Below are 18,362 nucleotides of genomic sequence, written 5' to 3'. Positions count from 1 at the left end.
GGCTTTAGGTGTGTGCTATGCACAGTGTGCAGGGTTCTGGCTGAAAAAAAAAAGCCCTGGGTGTGAGGAGCACATGAAATGGCCTGGTGGGCCTTGTGTTAGACCCATGTGCCTTATACTTTGCTGTACATTTATTCAGACTGATATAGTGATATGCTTGTGTTCTGATGTTCATCCTTCTTTTTATGTTCTACCGATTCTCCATATTTTAGCATTAAACTAATCTAAAATACTCCAGTGGGAAGATATCCTTACAGGGTTCAGGCAGGTGATGAGAAGGCTCTCCGGCTGTTGATTTTATTTTACTGACTTTGGCACTGTGGATGAGCAGTGCAGCACTGACAGGTGGCAGGGCTACCAACTTCTCAGAAAATCTTTTGAATGACAAAACATGAAAAAAGTACTGATGGAGCATATTTTTACTGACAACCTCCAATAGGCCAAAAACTCATATTTGTAAATGAAAAAGATGGATAGTTAAACAGTATGAACAATAACTGCAATAGCCACAGGCAGCATAAAAAAAGGAGGATCAGTGGCCTCTTGTCGGGCGTTGGGCATATGAATTACAGTGGCAGGGTTTCTTTGGAAGCGCCTGATTAGAGCCATAGGCTCTAATAGGCTTCCTGTATAGAGTCATGGGCTCTAATAAGCCTCCAAAAGGGTAAACAGGGGACGCACTGCTGTGCGTTTGCTGATTACTCATTGGTGTGTTAGAGAAGCGAATGCATCGCTTCCCGAACACTGACCCTGCCTCTCAGCCAATCAGGTTCCTCAGGTCTGGTTACCTGTCACCTGATTGGCTGAAACAACAGGCGCCACTATTGGACACTTGATGGGAGAAGAGGACGGAAGAAGAAGTGCAGGAAACGCATGAAGGACCCCGCTCGCTGCCATCACCCGCTGCGTCACAAGACAGGGTAAGGGCCGGGCACACTGTCACACTGGCAGCATTCAGCACACTGGCAGCATTAGGCACACTGTCTTTCACACTGGCAGCATTGGGCACACTGTGACACTGGCAGCATTCAGCACACTGGCAGCATTAGGCACACTGTCTGTCACACTGGCAGAATTGGGCACACTGGCAGCATTTTATGGGCACACTGGCAGCATTTGGCAATGTGGAAGAGTTTGATGGCCCAGTGGCTGCAATTGATGGGTTTTTTTTTCAAATTTTGTTTCTGTTTGTTTGCACCCCCAAAATATTTTAGCACCAGCCGCCACTGGTGAGGATGACTATATTGTATACTGGGTGCTTAACGCAAACTTTTGGGAACTGATGTCTTGCCTTGTATCTTCATGGTGCAGCTTATCATCATACCTGGGAACTTTTTGATGTTAGTGCACTTGCAACTGGATGTTGCAAAAATGCAGGTCAATGACCACCTCAGCCAATCACAGAAAGCCGTTTATTCATTCATAAAATACAGAGCTCCCTGCTCATCACTTCTCTCATATGCACAGCTCTTCTTCTGATCGGCTCAACCAGCTACAACCTACCTTGAGAGCCGCTATAACCCCCACCCCTCTCAGGAAATGACCACGCCCACTCCCATTCATTCGCTTAATATAAAGGCATGTAATATAAAGGCATGTTTAGCCCTCTAGAAGAGGGGCGTGTTTAACCCCGCCCCCATTCAGTCGTTTAGCATAGCGTGTAGGAGACAGGCTTGTGTGGTCCCGCCCCCATTCATCTGTTTTTCGTATAAAAGCGTGTTGACCCGCTCTTTGCCAGCCATCTAGAAGAGAGGCGTGTGTATGGCCCCGCCCCATTGCGCCTATTTAGCGAGGCACGTGTGTGGCTCCGCCTTGTTCGGCTGTTCAGTATACGGACGCATGTGGCCCCGCCCCAAGTGTCCGCCCAGTATGAAGGCGTGTGGCCCCGCCCCCGTCGCCCGTCTAGCATGGAGGAGTGTAGCCCCGCCCCTTCCGCTATGCCCGGCATCTCCCTGGGATTGTGTGCAGCGCAGTAGAAGAGCCGCCGTCCGGGAGAGAACCTTTTCTGCGCGGCTCTAATCCTCGGAGAGCGGACCGTACTCTCCCCCTCAGACGCCATGTCCAAGGAGAGGTTTCCAGCCGCGCCTAAAAGGAGCTCTGAGAAGACCGCCACCGCTAGGGGCGCCCCGGGGTAAGTGAGTCTGGGAAGAGCCGGGAGGTGGGCGGCCATTATGCAGTCCTGGGCTGCCGGCGTACACCGAGCTGCAGAGGGGAAGTGTGTTCTATAGAGGGGGCCGGCTGAGTAGTGTCTGTGCTGGGACTTGTAGTGCCTCACCACTCGACTTATAAGTTACTGGACGCCAGAGGTGATCGGGGAGGGTGGCACAGAGCGTGCAACCGGCTGCCGGCACGGCGGAGGCACAGAGCGTGCAACCGGCTGCCGGCACGGCGGAGGCACAGAGCGTGCTGCCGGCACGGCGGAGGCACAGAGCGTGCAACCGGCTGCCGGCACGGCGGAGGCACAGAGCGTGCAACCGGCTGCCGGCACGGCGGAGGCACAGAGCGTGCAACCGGCTGCCGGCACGGCGGAGGCACAGAGCGTGCAACCGGCTGCCGGCACGGCGGAGGCACAGAGCGTGCAACCGGCTGCCGACACGGCGGAGGCACAGAGCGTGCTGCCGGCGCGGCGGAGGCACAGAGCGTGCAACCGGCTGCCGGCGCGGCGGAGGCACAGAGCGTGCAACCGGCTGCCGGCGCGGCGGAGGCACAGAGCGTGCAACCGGCTGCCGGCGCGGCGGTGGCACAGAGCGTGCAACCGGCTGCCGGCGCGGCGGTGGCACAGAGCGTGCAACCGGCTGCCGGCGCGGCGGTGGCACAGAGCGTGCAACCGGCTGCCGGCGCGGCGGTGGCACAGAGCGTGCAACCGGCTGCCGGCGCGGCGGTGGCACAGAGCGTGCTGCCGGCGCGGCGGTGGCACAGAGCGTGCTGCCGGCGCGGCGGTGGCACAGAGCAACCGGCTGTGCCTCGCCGTGCAACCGGCTGCTGGTGGTTCATAGCTAGTAGGAACTCACATTCTGGCTCTCCTCACATAACAGGAATTTGTGTGTTTATACACACCTCCCTGTTCTGCCTCTCGTGCCCACGATCACGTGTGGCCAGCAGTAATCGCGAAACTGCAAGCCATGAGAGTCGGCACCACCAGAGTGCAGTGCCCGCTACCTATCACACTTAAAGGAGCCGAAGTACAGCTATTACAGCTCGCGGGATTGTGCCGACCTGCCGCAGTATGACATTGTGCCGACCTGCCGCAGTATGACGGCGGCTGGCCGGCGTGTGTTGAAAGCAAATACTCGCTGTACACACTATACAAGCTGAAGCCCATGAGAACTAGGCCACAATGAATGCAAACCTGTGCAGCAGCATACAAAATTAAAAAATATATACACACGCTTACTTTTTGTCCTTAATTTGGCAGCACTTTGTACAGATGAGTTTTTAACTTCTAATAAATATACGTTTTCAGACTCTTTGGGACCCACCTTTAGGTACAGCGAGAATGAAGCCTGTATTTATCAGTATTCCTTCTAAAGCATATTTTTCAGGCCGATTTCAGAGGTCCTTTCTAGGCAATCGTACTGAATATTGGTTTTCTTGTACCCGATGAAAGGTCCTAACAAGTCTGAAATGATTGTACAATTGCGTTTTTAAACTCTTAATATACAAGTTGCTGCAGGTTGGATTATTTTGTATATGCAGTGCACACCAGGTTCTCTGTTATCTTTGTACAGAGAGGATCGTTTTATGCCGTGTGATGTGCTGATTAGCTGTGTGTGTGTGTGTGTGTGTGTGTGTGTGTGTGTGGAAAATACAATAACCACTTTGAAAGCCAGGTGTTTTTCGGGCACTTTTTGTTTACATTTGTTGTGTCTCCCATGCTGAACCCTGAAAGTCCGGTGTTCCGTCAGATCTGGTAAAAGGGACGTTCCGTTGTGGCCATCTTGGTACACCCCGCACACTCTGCCACATTCAAGAAGTCCAGCCTGAACTCGTTTGGCTTCACAGGCGTGGAATTTTGTTTTGCACTCCGGTGACCCGTTTTCAACAGAGAGGGGGCTGAAGTACGCTCTCTGACATGGATATTAGACCAGGCACCGCATCATCCTGACGATGGAAGTCTGGATCCGCTAGGTATCTGGACTGACACCCGGCTTATCCTCTCGGGGAGCCGCTGAGAGCCTGAGTTGGCCACTCCGCCCCTCCACAGCTCAGCGCTCCAATGAGCATGGAGGGAGATGAGCACAGAGCTGTGACTGACAGTCTGCAGCTCTGTTGATGGAGCTGTGAAAACCGAGAGATCGGCGAAGTTCAATCGCTCAGGTTTTCAGTGCAGAGGCACAGATGCTGCGTCCACCTAGGTGAGTATAAATCTAAAAAAAAATCCTACTTTTAAGCCTATAGTTAGAAGGCAGCAAGCAGACATCTTTTTATACCCACTGAATTCTTGCATTTCACACTTTTTATCAGTAAGCTGAGCTTATATACTAAAATAAAGTATTTTTAAATCTGTCAGACTGTTTTGATACATTGTAAAATCAGCAGTGTTCTGTCAGATTCTCACACCTGTGAGATCAGCAGGCTTGTCACGGTTTTTCAAATTCAACATCAAAACAGTGTCATGGATTTCTAAATATTGTATTTCAGTATATAAGCTCCATTTACTGGTAAAAATGAGTGTGAAATGCAAGACTTCGGTAAGTGTAAAAAGATGTCCACATGCCGACTTCTGACTGCAGGCGAGAGCTGGGTGTACCAAGATGGCCAAGATGAACGTCACTTCCTTTACCAAATATGACGGGCCACCGATTCTGATGGATCACCAGCTATGTAGACCGGCTCTGGCTTCACTGTTCCTGTATCTTCTTGTAAGTTTAAATCAGTATTTTTTTTTTTTATTCTGTAAACATTGCTTGTATTAGAAATGAGGATTACAGGTCATATTTATGGAGAGATCTGGGGTCAAAAAGACCCCAAATCTCTCCTTTTTTACTTTAAAAACACAAAAATCAAAAAATGTTTTCCTTTAACCTCCCTGGTGGTATGATTCATTCTGATTTTAGGTGCTGAAAGCGGTACAATTATTTTGCATGGAAATTTGGCGTTTTATATTGTAGTCCTGTAATTCTTAGGAATAACTCTTAAATCTATTCAAACCAGGGTCTAGCAGAAATCCCGGGTATGAAAGTTTATAATATAATAAAAATTATTCAATAATGTAATCAAATCCTAAAACACTGAAAAAGGTACACTTTTTGGTTGCTATGGACAATCTCCAAATTCCAGGCAGAAAAAAAGCAGTATTTATAATATAAAAGCGCATGCAGGGCACTGCACAGACCACTAGGGACAAAGGGTGTGTGTGTAATTTTTTAATACAGTACTGTAATCTGTAAGATTACAGTACTGTGTGTGTTGTGTCTTTTAACTTTTTTGAATTTGGTGCCGTTCTCCGCTGTCCGCCGTAACGTCGCAGGGAACGGAGCTCGGCAGCATTCGGCACTGTGTGAATCGAGCGGAGGACATCTCGATCACACAGCGTGGAGGACATTGCTGGATCCAGGGGACAAGGTAAGTAACTCTCCCTGTGTCCTCCCTGCATCCAGTGATGCGATCCCAAGTCTGGCTCGGGGTTACCGCTTGTGATAGTAAAATCCCAACCCGAGCCAGATTCGGGATTTCCGCCAGGGAGATTAAAAAAAAAAAAAAAAAAGGAAAAATAGTCTTCCAGCCTGGAGCAGAAGAGGACGTTGCTCCTGTCCTCCAAGGCCAAAGAGGTGATCTTAGACTATGTAGTCTTTGCCTCTGTGACCAGCCGGCTGAACCGTTGGATCACTTTTTGGGTGCGCTAGTGAAACCATTAAGTCTGAGAAACACCAGGGGGAGGGCGAGGGTTGATATCCCCTCCTGCTGCTTCTGAAAGCATTCCAGCGGCTCATGAGCCGATCGGAGAATTTTCATGAGAGCCAGCTGCTGGCTAAAAAAAAACTGGGGTTATGGCTGAAAGCGTCAGCCATAACCCTGGTAAACCACTTGCAAACCGAGACATTTGATGTGCAGATCAGTGCAATTTGCAACTTTGTTTAACAAGTCTATGCAAGTCACAATGAAATCAGCATAAAGTAGTGCAGGAATCTTTGTCAAAGTTGCTGCGACATGAATTACAGCAATTTGAACAGTTCCATTGTTGACAATGGGGTGCAATTTTGGAACTGTCAAATCATAGGACAAATCGTACCAGTGTGAATGGGATTTAAGATAAATACTTAATGAGTTTGAACTTTAAAATAATTCATGCAGTTTCTATCTTCAAAGTAGTAAATTCCGAAAAGATGTGGATATTAACCACTCTCACCTCTTCAAATGCTTGCCGTCCGCTGATCACTGCAAGTTGGTGATGTGACGTGTCTCCGTCTAGGACATGTAAACGACCCTGTCTTCTGCCTGTTGCAGCTTAAAGGGGGGGTGTAGTTGAGTGGCAAAAACATGGCTCAACCACACATTTTTGATGCTTCACTTTGCAAAGAATACCTAATAACATGTAACGAAAATAAAAACAGCATTTTTGATTGTGCATGGTTGGATGATGGCAATCGGCATAACTTTCCTTCATTTACTAAGCTCTGGAGCAAGTTCATTTGTAGAGTGCACAGGCTATTTACCTTCAGTAAATCAACCCCATGAAGCATTATTGATGCTGGAATTAGATTCAGAACTCCAATGCCAAAATCCACTAAGATATTATTTTTAACTCTTATTTTTAGTTCCAGGAAGTGGCCAGTACAAGATGAGACCTATAAATGAGTGAATTAGTCTCATATTGGCTTGACAAATGCCACGTGTTGTAGGTATGTTACTAATTCCTTGGAGATTGACACTACTTTTAGATAATAAAATACTACAGGTCTTGTGATTTCACTGGCTGCATACTTGTTCTAGCTTAGTGACTTACAAACTAGTGAAGCAAGGGTGAGCTGTTGGTATGCACTGTGAAGTGAGTGGTGCCTGTGTGTTGGAAATGCTGCCTTGTACTGTTTACATGTTTCTTTCTTTCCAACTTTATTGAAGTGTTGCAGAATTTTTCATCTTTATTCACTGCAATGGGTCTCAAGGTGTACCGCGTCACAACCAGGGGCGGATCCAGGGGGGGGGCAACGGGTCAATTGCCCCCTCCGAGAATACCGCCAGCTGATGACAGAATGGCCGGTTCCGCGGGTCCAATCGTGGCCGGTTCCGCGGGTCCAATCGCGGCCGGTTCCGCGGGTACCTGCGGGCCGGTTCCGCGGGTCCAATCGCGGCCGGTTCTGCGGGTACCCGCGGCCGGTTCCGCGGCTCCAATCGCGGCCGGTTCCGCGGGTCCGGTCGCGGCCGGTTCCGCGGGTCCGGTCGCGGCCGGTTCCGCGGGTCCAATCGCGGCCGGTTCCGCGGGTACCCGCGCGGCCGGTTCCGCGGGTACCCGCGCTGAGTGGACGGGTGAGGGGGGGCAGCTGGGCGGCTTAGGAGGGCTGCTGGCCAATCAGGAAGCCAGCAGGCAGGGGAGCAGGGAGATGACATCATCTCTCACTGCCCTGCGTCCCTCCAGTTCCGCCCTCACTGTGTAGGAAGCTGTGTGCAGCAGAGAGATTGCATCATCTCTCTGCTGCCTATGTTCACTCTGGGACCCAACAAAAGACCACCAGTAGGTGACAATCCGCAATGTGTGGCAGGCTACGTGGCAAGTGGCAATCCGCAATGTGTGGCAGACTACGTGGCAAGTGGCAATCCGCAATGTGTGGCAGGTGACGTGGCAAGTGACAATCCGCAATGTGTGGCAGGTGACGTGGCAAGTGACAATCCGCAATGTGTGGCAGGTGACGTGGCAAGTGGCAATCCGCAATGTGGGTCAGGCAACTTGGCAAGTGACAATCCGCAATGTGTGGCAGGTGACGTGGCAAGTGGCAATCTGCAATGTGTGGCAGGCTACGTGGCAATCCGCATCTGGTGGCAGGCGACGTGGCAAGTTACAATCCGCAATGTGTGGCAGGTGACATGGCAAGTGGCAATCTGCAATGTGTGGCAGGCTACGTGACAAGTGACAATCCGCAATGTGTGGCAGGTGACGTGGCAAGTAACAATCCGCATTTGGTGACAAGTGACAATCCACATTTGGTGGCAGGCGACATGGCAAGTGACATCCTCAGGGCTCCCACTGATTCTGCATTATGGTGAGTTGAACCATTTAATTTTATATTACAATGTATTAATAGAAATAATGCGCTTCAATCATCCTGACACCATAACAACCATGGTGCCGTAATGATTGAAGCGCCAATACCAGCCATTTCCCATATAAATTGCCCCCCAAAAAACATATTTTATAGCAGTGCCCCTCCCGAGATTAGACTCTGGATCCGCCCCTGGTCACAACATGCTTGGCTAAAAATAAAAGTAAGGTCTGTCTTTTTGCAGCACAGTGCTGTAAAGCTCCTAGGACTCGAGGCAAATTGCTTGGTCTATGAGTTGGGACTGTGCCGAGCAAGGCTGCCCAGCACAGCCCACCATGTATGGTGTGAATGACCCCTTGAAAGGAAGGCCAGCGATACAAAGAAAATTTCTTTCCTGCAACTGGGTCCCCCATCAACACAGACCATCTTGATGCAAAAAACCCTCCTACTGGGCCATTGTCTTCTCCCTACAGGACAACTATTAGTTGTGCACTTCACAAATCTGGCCTTTATGGAAGTGGCAAGAAGAAAGCTATTGGTGAAAGAAAGCCCTAAGTACTGTTTGCAATTTTCGAGAAGCCATGTGGGAGACACAGCAAATGTGTGGAAGAAGGTGTTCTGGTCAGATGAGACCAAAATTTAAAATTTTGACTTAAAAGCAACATTCTATGTGTGGCAGAAAACTAACACTGCACATCACTCTGAACACACCATCCCTACTGTGAAACATGGTGGTGGCAGCATCATGTTGTGGGGATGCTTTACTTTAGCAGGGAAAGGTGATTGGAGCAAAATACAGGCACTCTTAGAGGAAAACCAATTTAGAGCCTGCAAAAGACTTGAGATTGGGGCAGAGGTTCACCTTCCAACAGGACAACGACCCTAAACATACAGCCAGAGCTACAATGGGTTTAGATCAAAGCCTATTCATGTGTTAGAATGGTCCAGGCCTTGTGACGCAGTGTGTCCTGTACTTTCAACCTCTCATTTATGATTCTAATATGCCCCCAGGTACACCTACATTATTTGCCTCCAATGGGCTCTTCTTCTATACCTTAGACCTATACTAGTACAGGATCAAACTCCCTTATGAGTATCTGATAAAAAGCAAGCTAGCAGATTCCGGCACTATCTGACCCTTCTTACATTCCTGCTTACTCCCATCATTCAGCCACCGGTCACAGCTTGATCCCTTTTGGGGTGTCCGGCGGCCTGAAAGTGTGGTCCGGTTTCTGAAGCAGATTGCATTGTTTCTCTGCTCACTCATGATCATTAGGAAGCTATATAGAAACGGTACATTCCTTTATTTAAAAGATGGGTTTGCAATAGCTGATGAAGACCCCCGGCCTCCTTACTTGATATGTTCTCGTATTTGTTCCGTATGTGTTCAACTGATTAGTATATATCTGCGATGTATATTGTCATATATCTACTCTGTACCTGTTTATCGAAACATGTACCTTTTTGCCTTATTGTATTTTCGCAAAATTCTAATAAAAATTTATGTGAAAAAAAAGAATGGTCCAGGCCTAAATCCAATTGAGAATCTGTGGCAAGACTTGAAAATTGCTGTTCAGACACCCTCCATCCAATCTGACAGAGCTTGAGCTATTTTGCAAAGAATGGGCAAAAATGTCACTCTAGATGTGCAAAGCTGGTAAAGACATCTCCAGAAAGACTTGAAGCTGTAATTGCAGTGAAAGGTGTTTCTACAAAGTATTGACCCGGGGGGCTGAATACAAATGCGCGCCACACTTTTCACATATTTGTAAAAAAAAAATTAAAATCATTTTCCTTCCACTTTACAATAATGTGCCACTTTGTGTTGGTCTATCAGATAAAATCCCAATAAAATACATTTATGTTTTTGGATGTAATATGACAATGTGGAAAATATTCAAGGGGTATGAATACTTTTTTTTTCAATGCACTGTACATAGTTGATGGTAGATCAGTGTATGGTGGTGACCTTAACATACAGTATAATTCTTTCAGGGCAAGACATCTCTTAATTCAAATTTGATGTTTGGGTGTAGAAAATGAGTGCAACCACATGTGGTATAATTGTTCATTGGCAAGAGAATACAGTTGAATTTGTTTACGTTGGTTCTTTATACCAAAATGTCTGCTACACAAGCGCTATGTGCCATAAACTGCCTCATATAAATATAACTATTTTTTTGTCTCTAGTCGTCTGTCCAGGACAGCACTAGAGAGATAAGGCTCCACCTCCGGAGGCAGGAAACGCATCATCAGACCTTTAAAGGGTGGGACCAGTCCCTTCTCCCTCAGTCTTTGTTTCCTCCACCGGAGGAGGAGGCTGGATCGGAGCTCTTCTTCCCCTGAAACTGGGAGAGCCCATGACAGAAGGGAAAGGAGGTCTGTGTACCTAGGGTCAGGATGACAGACATCCGGGGTCCCCTGTTCAGGCTGAGAGCAGCTGAACTGGCGTCCTCCTCCTTGGTAGCCCGGGAGGGCTCGTGTTCCCTCCCTGACATTCAGATTCTAACTATTAATATAACAACAATTTTTTTTTCAAAAACATTGTTCTTTCTCTCTAGGTTAAATGAAATACCAACAGCCAACATCAGCAAGACTCCAATTCAGCTGCTACATGAATTTGGAACAAAGACAAACAACCCCCCTGTCTACACCTTGGAGAAGGCTGAAGGACAAGCCCATAATCCTAGTTTCACTTTCAGTGTTACTATTGGGGAAATAATATGCTCCGGTATGAGGCTGTCAGCTGAAAAGCGTGTGTTTGGGGAAAATGACCCCTATCATTTTCATGTTTGATGTTTTTAAGTTCACCTACACATTTTTTTTTTTTTGCAGGCAAGCCCTTTTTTTTTTTTTTTCTTTTCTATTTCCTTGCACAAGACTGCAAAGGATTACATCCACGATCAGAGGGATATGCTTTGTTCATATTTCATGTCTGAGGTTTACAACCACTTTAAAGTGGCTGTAAGCCCTTACAAACCACTTTGACCTACAGGTAAGCCTAGATTAAGGCTTACCCGTAGGTCCAAGAAATATCTCCTAAACCTACACGGTTTAGGAGATATTTACAAAGACAGGCGCACTGAGTATACCGCTGTTAACGGCGATATGCCATTAGTGGCGGCTCCTGTGCGGTAGTGATGTCGTCGATGCTCCGGCGCTGTTAGTGGCCGGAACAGTGATAACCAGAAGAATGTGGATGTGCCACAGGGGACAGCGGTGACATTGCTGGCTCCTGTGTCAGTTAAGTGACACATAATGGGCTATTATGTGATGCATAGTAGCCCATTATGCTTTACCTTTGCAGGGAGACAGAGGAAGTAAATCCATCAGGGTTTACTTCCCCTTTTAATAGAGCAGAGGTCTCCAAACTTTCTAAACAAAGGACTAGTTTACTGTCCTGACTTTAGGGGGCTGAACTGTTGCTATTTGGAGTAGGAAAGGTACCATGTCTGTAGGGAAATAATGCTCCATCGTTGTTGGGAGGAATTGTGCCCCATCGTTGGTGTCGGTGGGCCACTTTGTCAGGGTCATTGAGGGGGGGGGGAATTGTTTTCAAATCAATGCGGCACCATGAAGTCAGTATCGCACCAATTTGAGCAGTGTGATTGCTAGCCATAGGATGCAACCCATCAAATAACATGACAAGTTGCACCAATGTGAACGGGGGCTTATTCTTTCATGTGTGCCTGACTGTTGAATTATTAAAAGTAAACTGTTGTGTGTTATTTATTTCCCCCTAGAAATAGAACTAAATGCAAAACTTTTTTTTTTTTTTTTGCTTCAAAGTACTTCATTAAAATGTTAAGTTTTTTTCCTGAAACTTCCCCCCTAAAATGAAGGTGCATGTTATACACCTGTGCGTGTTATATGCCGATAAATACGGTACTTTATCATTTATTAGGAGCAAGACTTCCAGTAAATGGCCTTTCTAGAGCTTTGCAATTCAAAGTTGGCTTTGTTAGTATTTTATACTGCACCAAGTTTATAGGACCAGTGGTAGTATCAAGACAAATGCATTGCCCAGCTTTAATGGTATCGGTTACTGAACTGTCTGGTTATGTGACAAGTTCTGAGCAGGCTGGTAAATATAGGCCAAGTCCCTGAATGTGAATCCTTGAGAACAGCTGTAGTTTATTCAGCAGTGGGAGTGGTAACCTGCTCCCTCAATATCTATTCTCTCATACTCCTATTAAGTCTTGGTCAGGGACAGATGAGACTTGCGATGTCGGATAAAGTGAATCCTTCTAAGAAAAAAGGTGAGATTTCGTTTTTAAACTGTGAAAGATGTGTATCATTTGTTGGGTTCACTATATCTCTTGTTGCATAGAGTTGGTTGGCTTGTATTCCAAGGTTACAAAATGTTAGAATTGCTAATGCGCATAGTTTTGTAATGTTTGGCTACTAGGACTTTCTCGCTTTAAGGAGCGGACTTACTCAGCAATACGAATATTATTTATAACAATACTTTTATATTATATCTAAATACGAAAGTATTCTGATTGGAGTAAACTTGCCTGTTAACAATTGGGAATGTAGCCTGTTCTTGGTTAGTTACTGAATGCTTTGTATGTGATCCTTGATCCCCCCCCCCCCCCCAGCCATGGATAGCGGTGATGTCATTCCCAAAATATGGCAATTCCCTTTTTGGGAAATGACTTGAGTCACTGGGTGGGCTGATCCTCATGGGGGACTGAGACTAGTTTCCCATCAGATGCACCTTCATTTTGTTTGAAAAGAGATGGCAGTAGGCAGATTTGAAAGCCGCTATTGGACTAAATAGCCGCTATGGATCTGCCCAGTGCGATACATGATCAATAAACAGGAAGGCGGATCTGATGGGGAACTAGACTCTCAGTTCTTATCAGGCTCTGGCCTCCACATTAAAAAATCCATGCACCTGTATCTAATGGGGGCAGTGACTGGGGAGAGAGTACACTGAGGAAGGAGTGCCTATTATGCACACTTCTCCGTGCTGGCCTCTGATAGATTTCAGCAACAAACTAGTTTTGTGCAGCACCCTTTATGAATCCCCCCCCCCCCCCCCAATTGCGTTTCCTCTGTAGTAGTGCAGGACAATGTTTTGTGTGTATGCACAGAACCATTGACAGTCAGCAGTGGAATTATTCCATTGCACACAACATTATTCCAGTGGCTCTGTGCTGGCGGTAAACTTCAACACTCGGGAAGTCCCCTTTCATTCTAGGGCAGTGCGGGCGCCCCCCCCCCCGTTAGTGGCCGCGTGAGTTAAAACCACCGCAAAGCGCTGCTATAGTGGCGGTATGGCTGCGCTGCCCCATTCATTTCAATGGGCAGGAGCAGTGTAAACATTGTTACTTCGCCACTCCAAAGATGGGTATCTGGTTTTAACAGATGCCCGCTCCCCTGCTTCTGGTCAAATCGCTGCGACAATCTGACTGGAAGTTTGGCCTCCCCTCCTTTGCCCTGTGGGACATGGCAAAGGTTCCAGAAAGCTGTGGGACCAATCAAATAGTGCAGTGAGCAGCCAGCTGTGAAGCCACAAGCTGTCACACAGCCCACAGTTGGCATGCCGGTGCCAGGGACCGAAACCCGGTGAAGAAACTGGCCGGGTGAGGACATTGCTGGATCCGGGAGCAGGTGAGTGTCCTATTAAAAGGACTTCATTTTTGAACTTTAGTCAAAAACTTTTGGCATAGTCCCAAAAACCAAATGTGTAATGTATTTTAGCTTACCAGTCCTTTAGAAGCGACAGCTACATTCATTGTATTTTTTTTTCATGTCATTGTCTTTTTTTCACCTGAAGCTCCTGCAATTGACACGCTTCTGATTCTTTTGGGGTTGATTTGCTAAAACTGAAGAGTGCAAAATCTGGTCCAGCTGTGCATAGAAACCAATCCGCTTCCAGGTGTTATTGTTAAAGCTTAATTGAAAAAGCTGAAGTTAGAAGCTGATTGGCTGCAATTAAGGATGAGCTCAGGCGTGTTAGAAAACAGCATGTGCAAAGCCCGCCAGGAAGTCAGCACTGCGGAGCGCTAATCACAAGCAATGAGACATTGTCACGATGCGCGGCTGCAAAGATCGGGAAATGTCTCAATGCCTGTGATTGGCGCTCCGCAGTGCTGACTTCCTGGAGTGCTCTGCATGTGCTGTTTGCAAACACGCCTGAGCTCATCCTTGGCTGCAATGCACAGCTGCACCAGGTTTTGGTAAATCAACCCCTTCATGGGGTGTGTGTGTGTGTGTGTGTGGGTTTTTTTCTTTTTCTTTTTTTTTTTTTTTCTCTCTCCCCCTGCATTGTAGCTATTGGGACATCTGTGGTTGTCACACAGGCTGGGCTTTGGTTTATCTACATGACATGGCAGATTGATGATACTAATAGTTTCCGCAATAAAGATAACATTCTTTGTGCAGTGACAAGGGCATTGCATTTCTAGCAAGCTCAACAGGTAGTTTTCTGTTTTTTTTTTTTTTTTTTTTTTGTTTTTTTTTTGCGGTTAGATATGCTTTAAGTACAAAACAGGTTTGCTATGAGTGGTAAGAGCTGCTTTAATGTAAATGGAAGAACCAAATCTTCAACGTCTTTGAGCAGAAGCAACAGATATCTGTAGTTCAGTCATGCGTTTCTGTATTGCAACTTTCCCAAGTGACCTTGGTGTTGTGTTTCAGCCGCTGCGGCTGGGATAGTTGGTATGAGATGGGGGAAAATATTCCAAGTGTATAAAGATTCTTGCACCTTATTGGCTACTATTTATTCTACTGCTTCCTTTTTTTATTTTTTATACACCATAGTGAGCCCAAATGAACCATTTCAGCTCTGGATTGTTTTAATCCCCCCCCCCCCTTCATGACCAGGACATTATTTTGCGATATGGCAGTGTGTTGCTTTAACTGACAATTGCGCGGCCCTGTGATGCTGTACCCTAATAGCATTTTCCTTCTTTTTTTTTTTTCCCAAAAATAGAGCTTTCTTTTGGTGGCTTTTGATCACCTCCTTGGGTTTTTTTTTTTTGTTTATAGCACAAAAGACAATTTTGAATAAAAAAACTGTATTTTTTGCTATAAAAAAAATTAAATTTCTTCATCAGTTTTTAGGCCAATATGTATTCTGCTACATAATCCCAATAAGCATATATTGATCGCTTTGCAAAATCTATCGTGTCTTCAAACTATGGGATAGATTTATGACCCTTTTATTTTATTTTTATTTTTTTCTGGGACTTCAACATTGCGGTGGACAAATTGGACACTAAGTGACACCAATACGGTGATCAGTGCTAACAGAATGCACTGTCACTGTACTGACACTAGCAGGTTAGAGGTTAAAGCCATGGGCCAATCAAAGGGTTAAGTGTGTTCCTGGGAGGTGCTTACTGTGTGGGGAATGGATTCACTGGAGGGAAAAGAGGTCAGTGTTTCAGCTTAGCTGTTCAGTGGAGACGGAGCAATCAGCGAGCTGCGTTTCGTGGCTGCCAGACCTGCTGACTGGCTCTGGCTGTGTCCAACCACAGCACAAGTAGCACTCCAGTAGCGCGTGCCCTCTACACCGCGTGCACAAAATCACATGCTTTTATTTATTTTTCCCTTCTCTCTGCCTCTTTCAAAGTCTTCAGGGCAATTACATAATTTACAAGGTCATCTTGCCCTCTCCTCCAGCATTAATTGACCCTTGTTGATTCAGAGAGTGGCACTTGCATTATGCAATGCTGTACTGCTGATGGCATACCTGCCCCACCCAAAGGGAAACGCATGATGCTTTGCATTGGAAATGCAATGATGGGTTTACAGAATGGTATTGGCTGCTGCAAATATGAATGTATTTTTCAGGTTGAATAGCCTCCATTTTGTGATAAATGTGATCGAAAATAGCAGTGCTTTTGATAGTGCTGCCACTTTAGCACAATAGACTATACATTTTCTATTGATGATTGAACTTAATTTTCATTCTTGTGTATATTCTAGGGGATGGGCCTAGCAAGAAGATTGCAAAACATAAAGCTGCAGAATCTGCTTTGAACATATTAAGAGGAGATGCCACTCTAAAGTGAGATATGATCTAATAATATGTAAACATATGTTACAAGTTTGTCTAGCAAAACACCAATTCTGTATTTACCCCGTGTTCTCGTTATCTGGTCTTATCTTGTGCCCCCACTATCTTGTGCCCCCACTCTTAGACAGGTCATGGGGGTACTGAAGAGTATTTTTTTTGTCTAAGTGCAGAGTGCATATTGCTTGAAGCTATTTTATTTCTGTATGCGGTGCTTTTGGAAGTTGGCTGTGCTCCCAAGGTTGATGTGACGAGGCATGTGATCCCCAAAGATTTGTCAACGATTCAGGGAAGAAATGCAACCTGTATGACCTAAGCTCACGTTAAGGCAATGGTAACACGTAGTAGGTGAATCGCAAGCAAAACCCATAACTTCTGTAGGGCCTCTCAAGCTGCACTGTGCTCTCACCACTGTCCAATTCTAATCTGAGTGCCAATTCACAAATTTCCAAAGGTGACCTAGCCTCAAGGAGAGAATGGCAGAATGAAATTACGCTTCAAGCGGGCTTGAGTTTCTATGTTTACCAGATTGCGCTGGCCTCCAAAAGTGACTTGGTTTTAGTGATGGAGACCTGTCTAGGGATGTGATCTGTGAGAGTGGAAAGTTGGAAAATGGCTAAAATAGGTTAACATGTCCACTAACTTTAGGACCAGTGCATTTTATTTTCTCTTTATAAAGACAGCCTCTTGATTTTCACATTTGCATGTTTGTCAATTACAGTTTGCCTATGACAGAACCCATTACACGAGATGTATCCAAGCAAACGGCTAATCAGACGCAAGAAAATCCTATTGGCTCACTTCAGGTAATTTTCTTTATTTTTTTAAACATACCGTAAACCTGTGCATCACAGCAGTACTGGTCTCCCAGGTTATCTGGTAAACCCTCCAGAACACACCTGCACACTATATCCCTATACCAAGTGCTAAAGCATTGGCATTCAGGCTCCATTATTGCCTTGTGGCTTGAGAGGATTTGCCAAAGCTTAGACCTTCAGAAAAGTTCTAAGGTGCTGTGGATGGCTGTCTAGTACAATTAGTTACATATCTGCATTTCTAGATGTTTTTACAAAATTTTGAAATTTCAGAGCCTGTTCACAGCAGGGCTGTACTGGCAGCTATTTGCATTGCATCCCCATTGCATAGTCAGGACAAAATGCCTCGCTTCCTATGGTGTCAGTTCACATCGCAGCATTCCTATGGTGTGTGCAGAAAAAAAGTACTGCAAACCATTCCCCCTTTTTTTTTTTTTTTTTTAGAATGACAGGTTGCATCATAAAGTACTGTGGAAAGAAAAAAAAAAAATCTTGCAATGTGCTGGAATTGGCTCATTTGCGTTCTCACAGCACACACCAGTGGTCGGTTTTACCGCTCGCTGCCATGAACAGGCCCTTAATGTTCTGTGAATTGATCTGTCTGTGTGATGAAAGTCCTTGCATACTAAGTGTTTATGATGTTTTCAATTGACTCTTTCTTTAGGAGCTTGCTGTACAAAAAGGATGGAGACTTCCTGAGTATTTTATATCGGAGGAAGCAGGACCGGCTCATAAGAGGGAGTTCACCTTGTCTTGCAGAGTGGAAACTTTTGTAGAAACTGGTAAATTAACTGTGTACTGTATTTGGAGTAATACCATTAGTATTTATATAGCCATACATGTAAAATATTGACATTGGGAGGTTTTATCCATCACCAGGTCACTGCAGATTTACAGGTGAATTTATACAGTGTAGGTAAAGTCTTTTTACACTTTTGATATTCAGTACCTAATACTATGCAAAAATCTCCTTTGTGACTTGTAGTGCAAGTGATGGCCCTCTGTTAGTCATGCAAGATCATTAAACTCAAACCTTTGGTTACCTAGTGGTCCTTGCACAGATACATGACCCTTCCAGGCCTTTGGAGCCCAAAATCCCAGATTAATCTTAAGAAGGCAGCTGCAGCACTTTATTAGTAGTATGTTGATCATTGAAACCATTCTCCATGCACAGGCACACTGGGTCAGTCTTCGATTCTATTTCAAAGTGCTGAAACACTAATTGGGGCCAATGTACTAAAACTGGAGAAATGCAAAATCTGGTGTAGCTGTGCATAGAAACCAATCAGCTTCCAGTTTTTTTTTTGGCAAAGCTTAATT

The 18,362-nt window shown here is 45.8% G+C and overlaps 1 protein-coding gene across 2 annotated transcripts in view; it reads left to right on the top strand.

Annotated features, from left to right (window-relative positions):
* Positions 1 to 1,920: 1,920 nt before the first annotated feature.
* The window catches only part of PRKRA (protein activator of interferon induced protein kinase EIF2AK2), a 33,455-nt gene continuing 17,013 nt past the window's right edge, over positions 1,921 to 18,362 (top strand). Inside the window, exons 1-5 of one of the 2 annotated variants that reach the window (XM_077448101.1) lie at positions 1,921 to 2,131; positions 10,760 to 10,929; positions 16,140 to 16,221; positions 16,949 to 17,033; positions 17,707 to 17,824. In XM_077448101.1, coding sequence (XP_077304227.1) covers positions 2,058 to 2,131; positions 10,760 to 10,929; positions 16,140 to 16,221; positions 16,949 to 17,033; positions 17,707 to 17,824 — 529 coding nt within the window. In that variant the 5' untranslated portion in view covers positions 1,921 to 2,057. Of the gene's footprint in view, positions 2,132 to 10,759; positions 10,930 to 12,326; positions 12,458 to 16,139; positions 16,222 to 16,948; positions 17,034 to 17,706; positions 17,825 to 18,362 lie in introns of those variants that run through there. The other variant, XM_077448102.1, reaches the window with a different exon arrangement.

The sequence above is a fragment of the Lithobates pipiens genome, unplaced genomic scaffold (genome assembly GCF_037356315.1).
Source record: "Lithobates pipiens isolate NorthernLeopardFrog02 unplaced genomic scaffold, aLitPip1_a1.2 Scaffold_22, whole genome shotgun sequence".
Taxonomy (NCBI): domain Eukaryota; kingdom Metazoa; phylum Chordata; class Amphibia; order Anura; family Ranidae; genus Lithobates; species Lithobates pipiens.
This window is presented reverse-complemented; position numbering and strand designations above follow the sequence as displayed.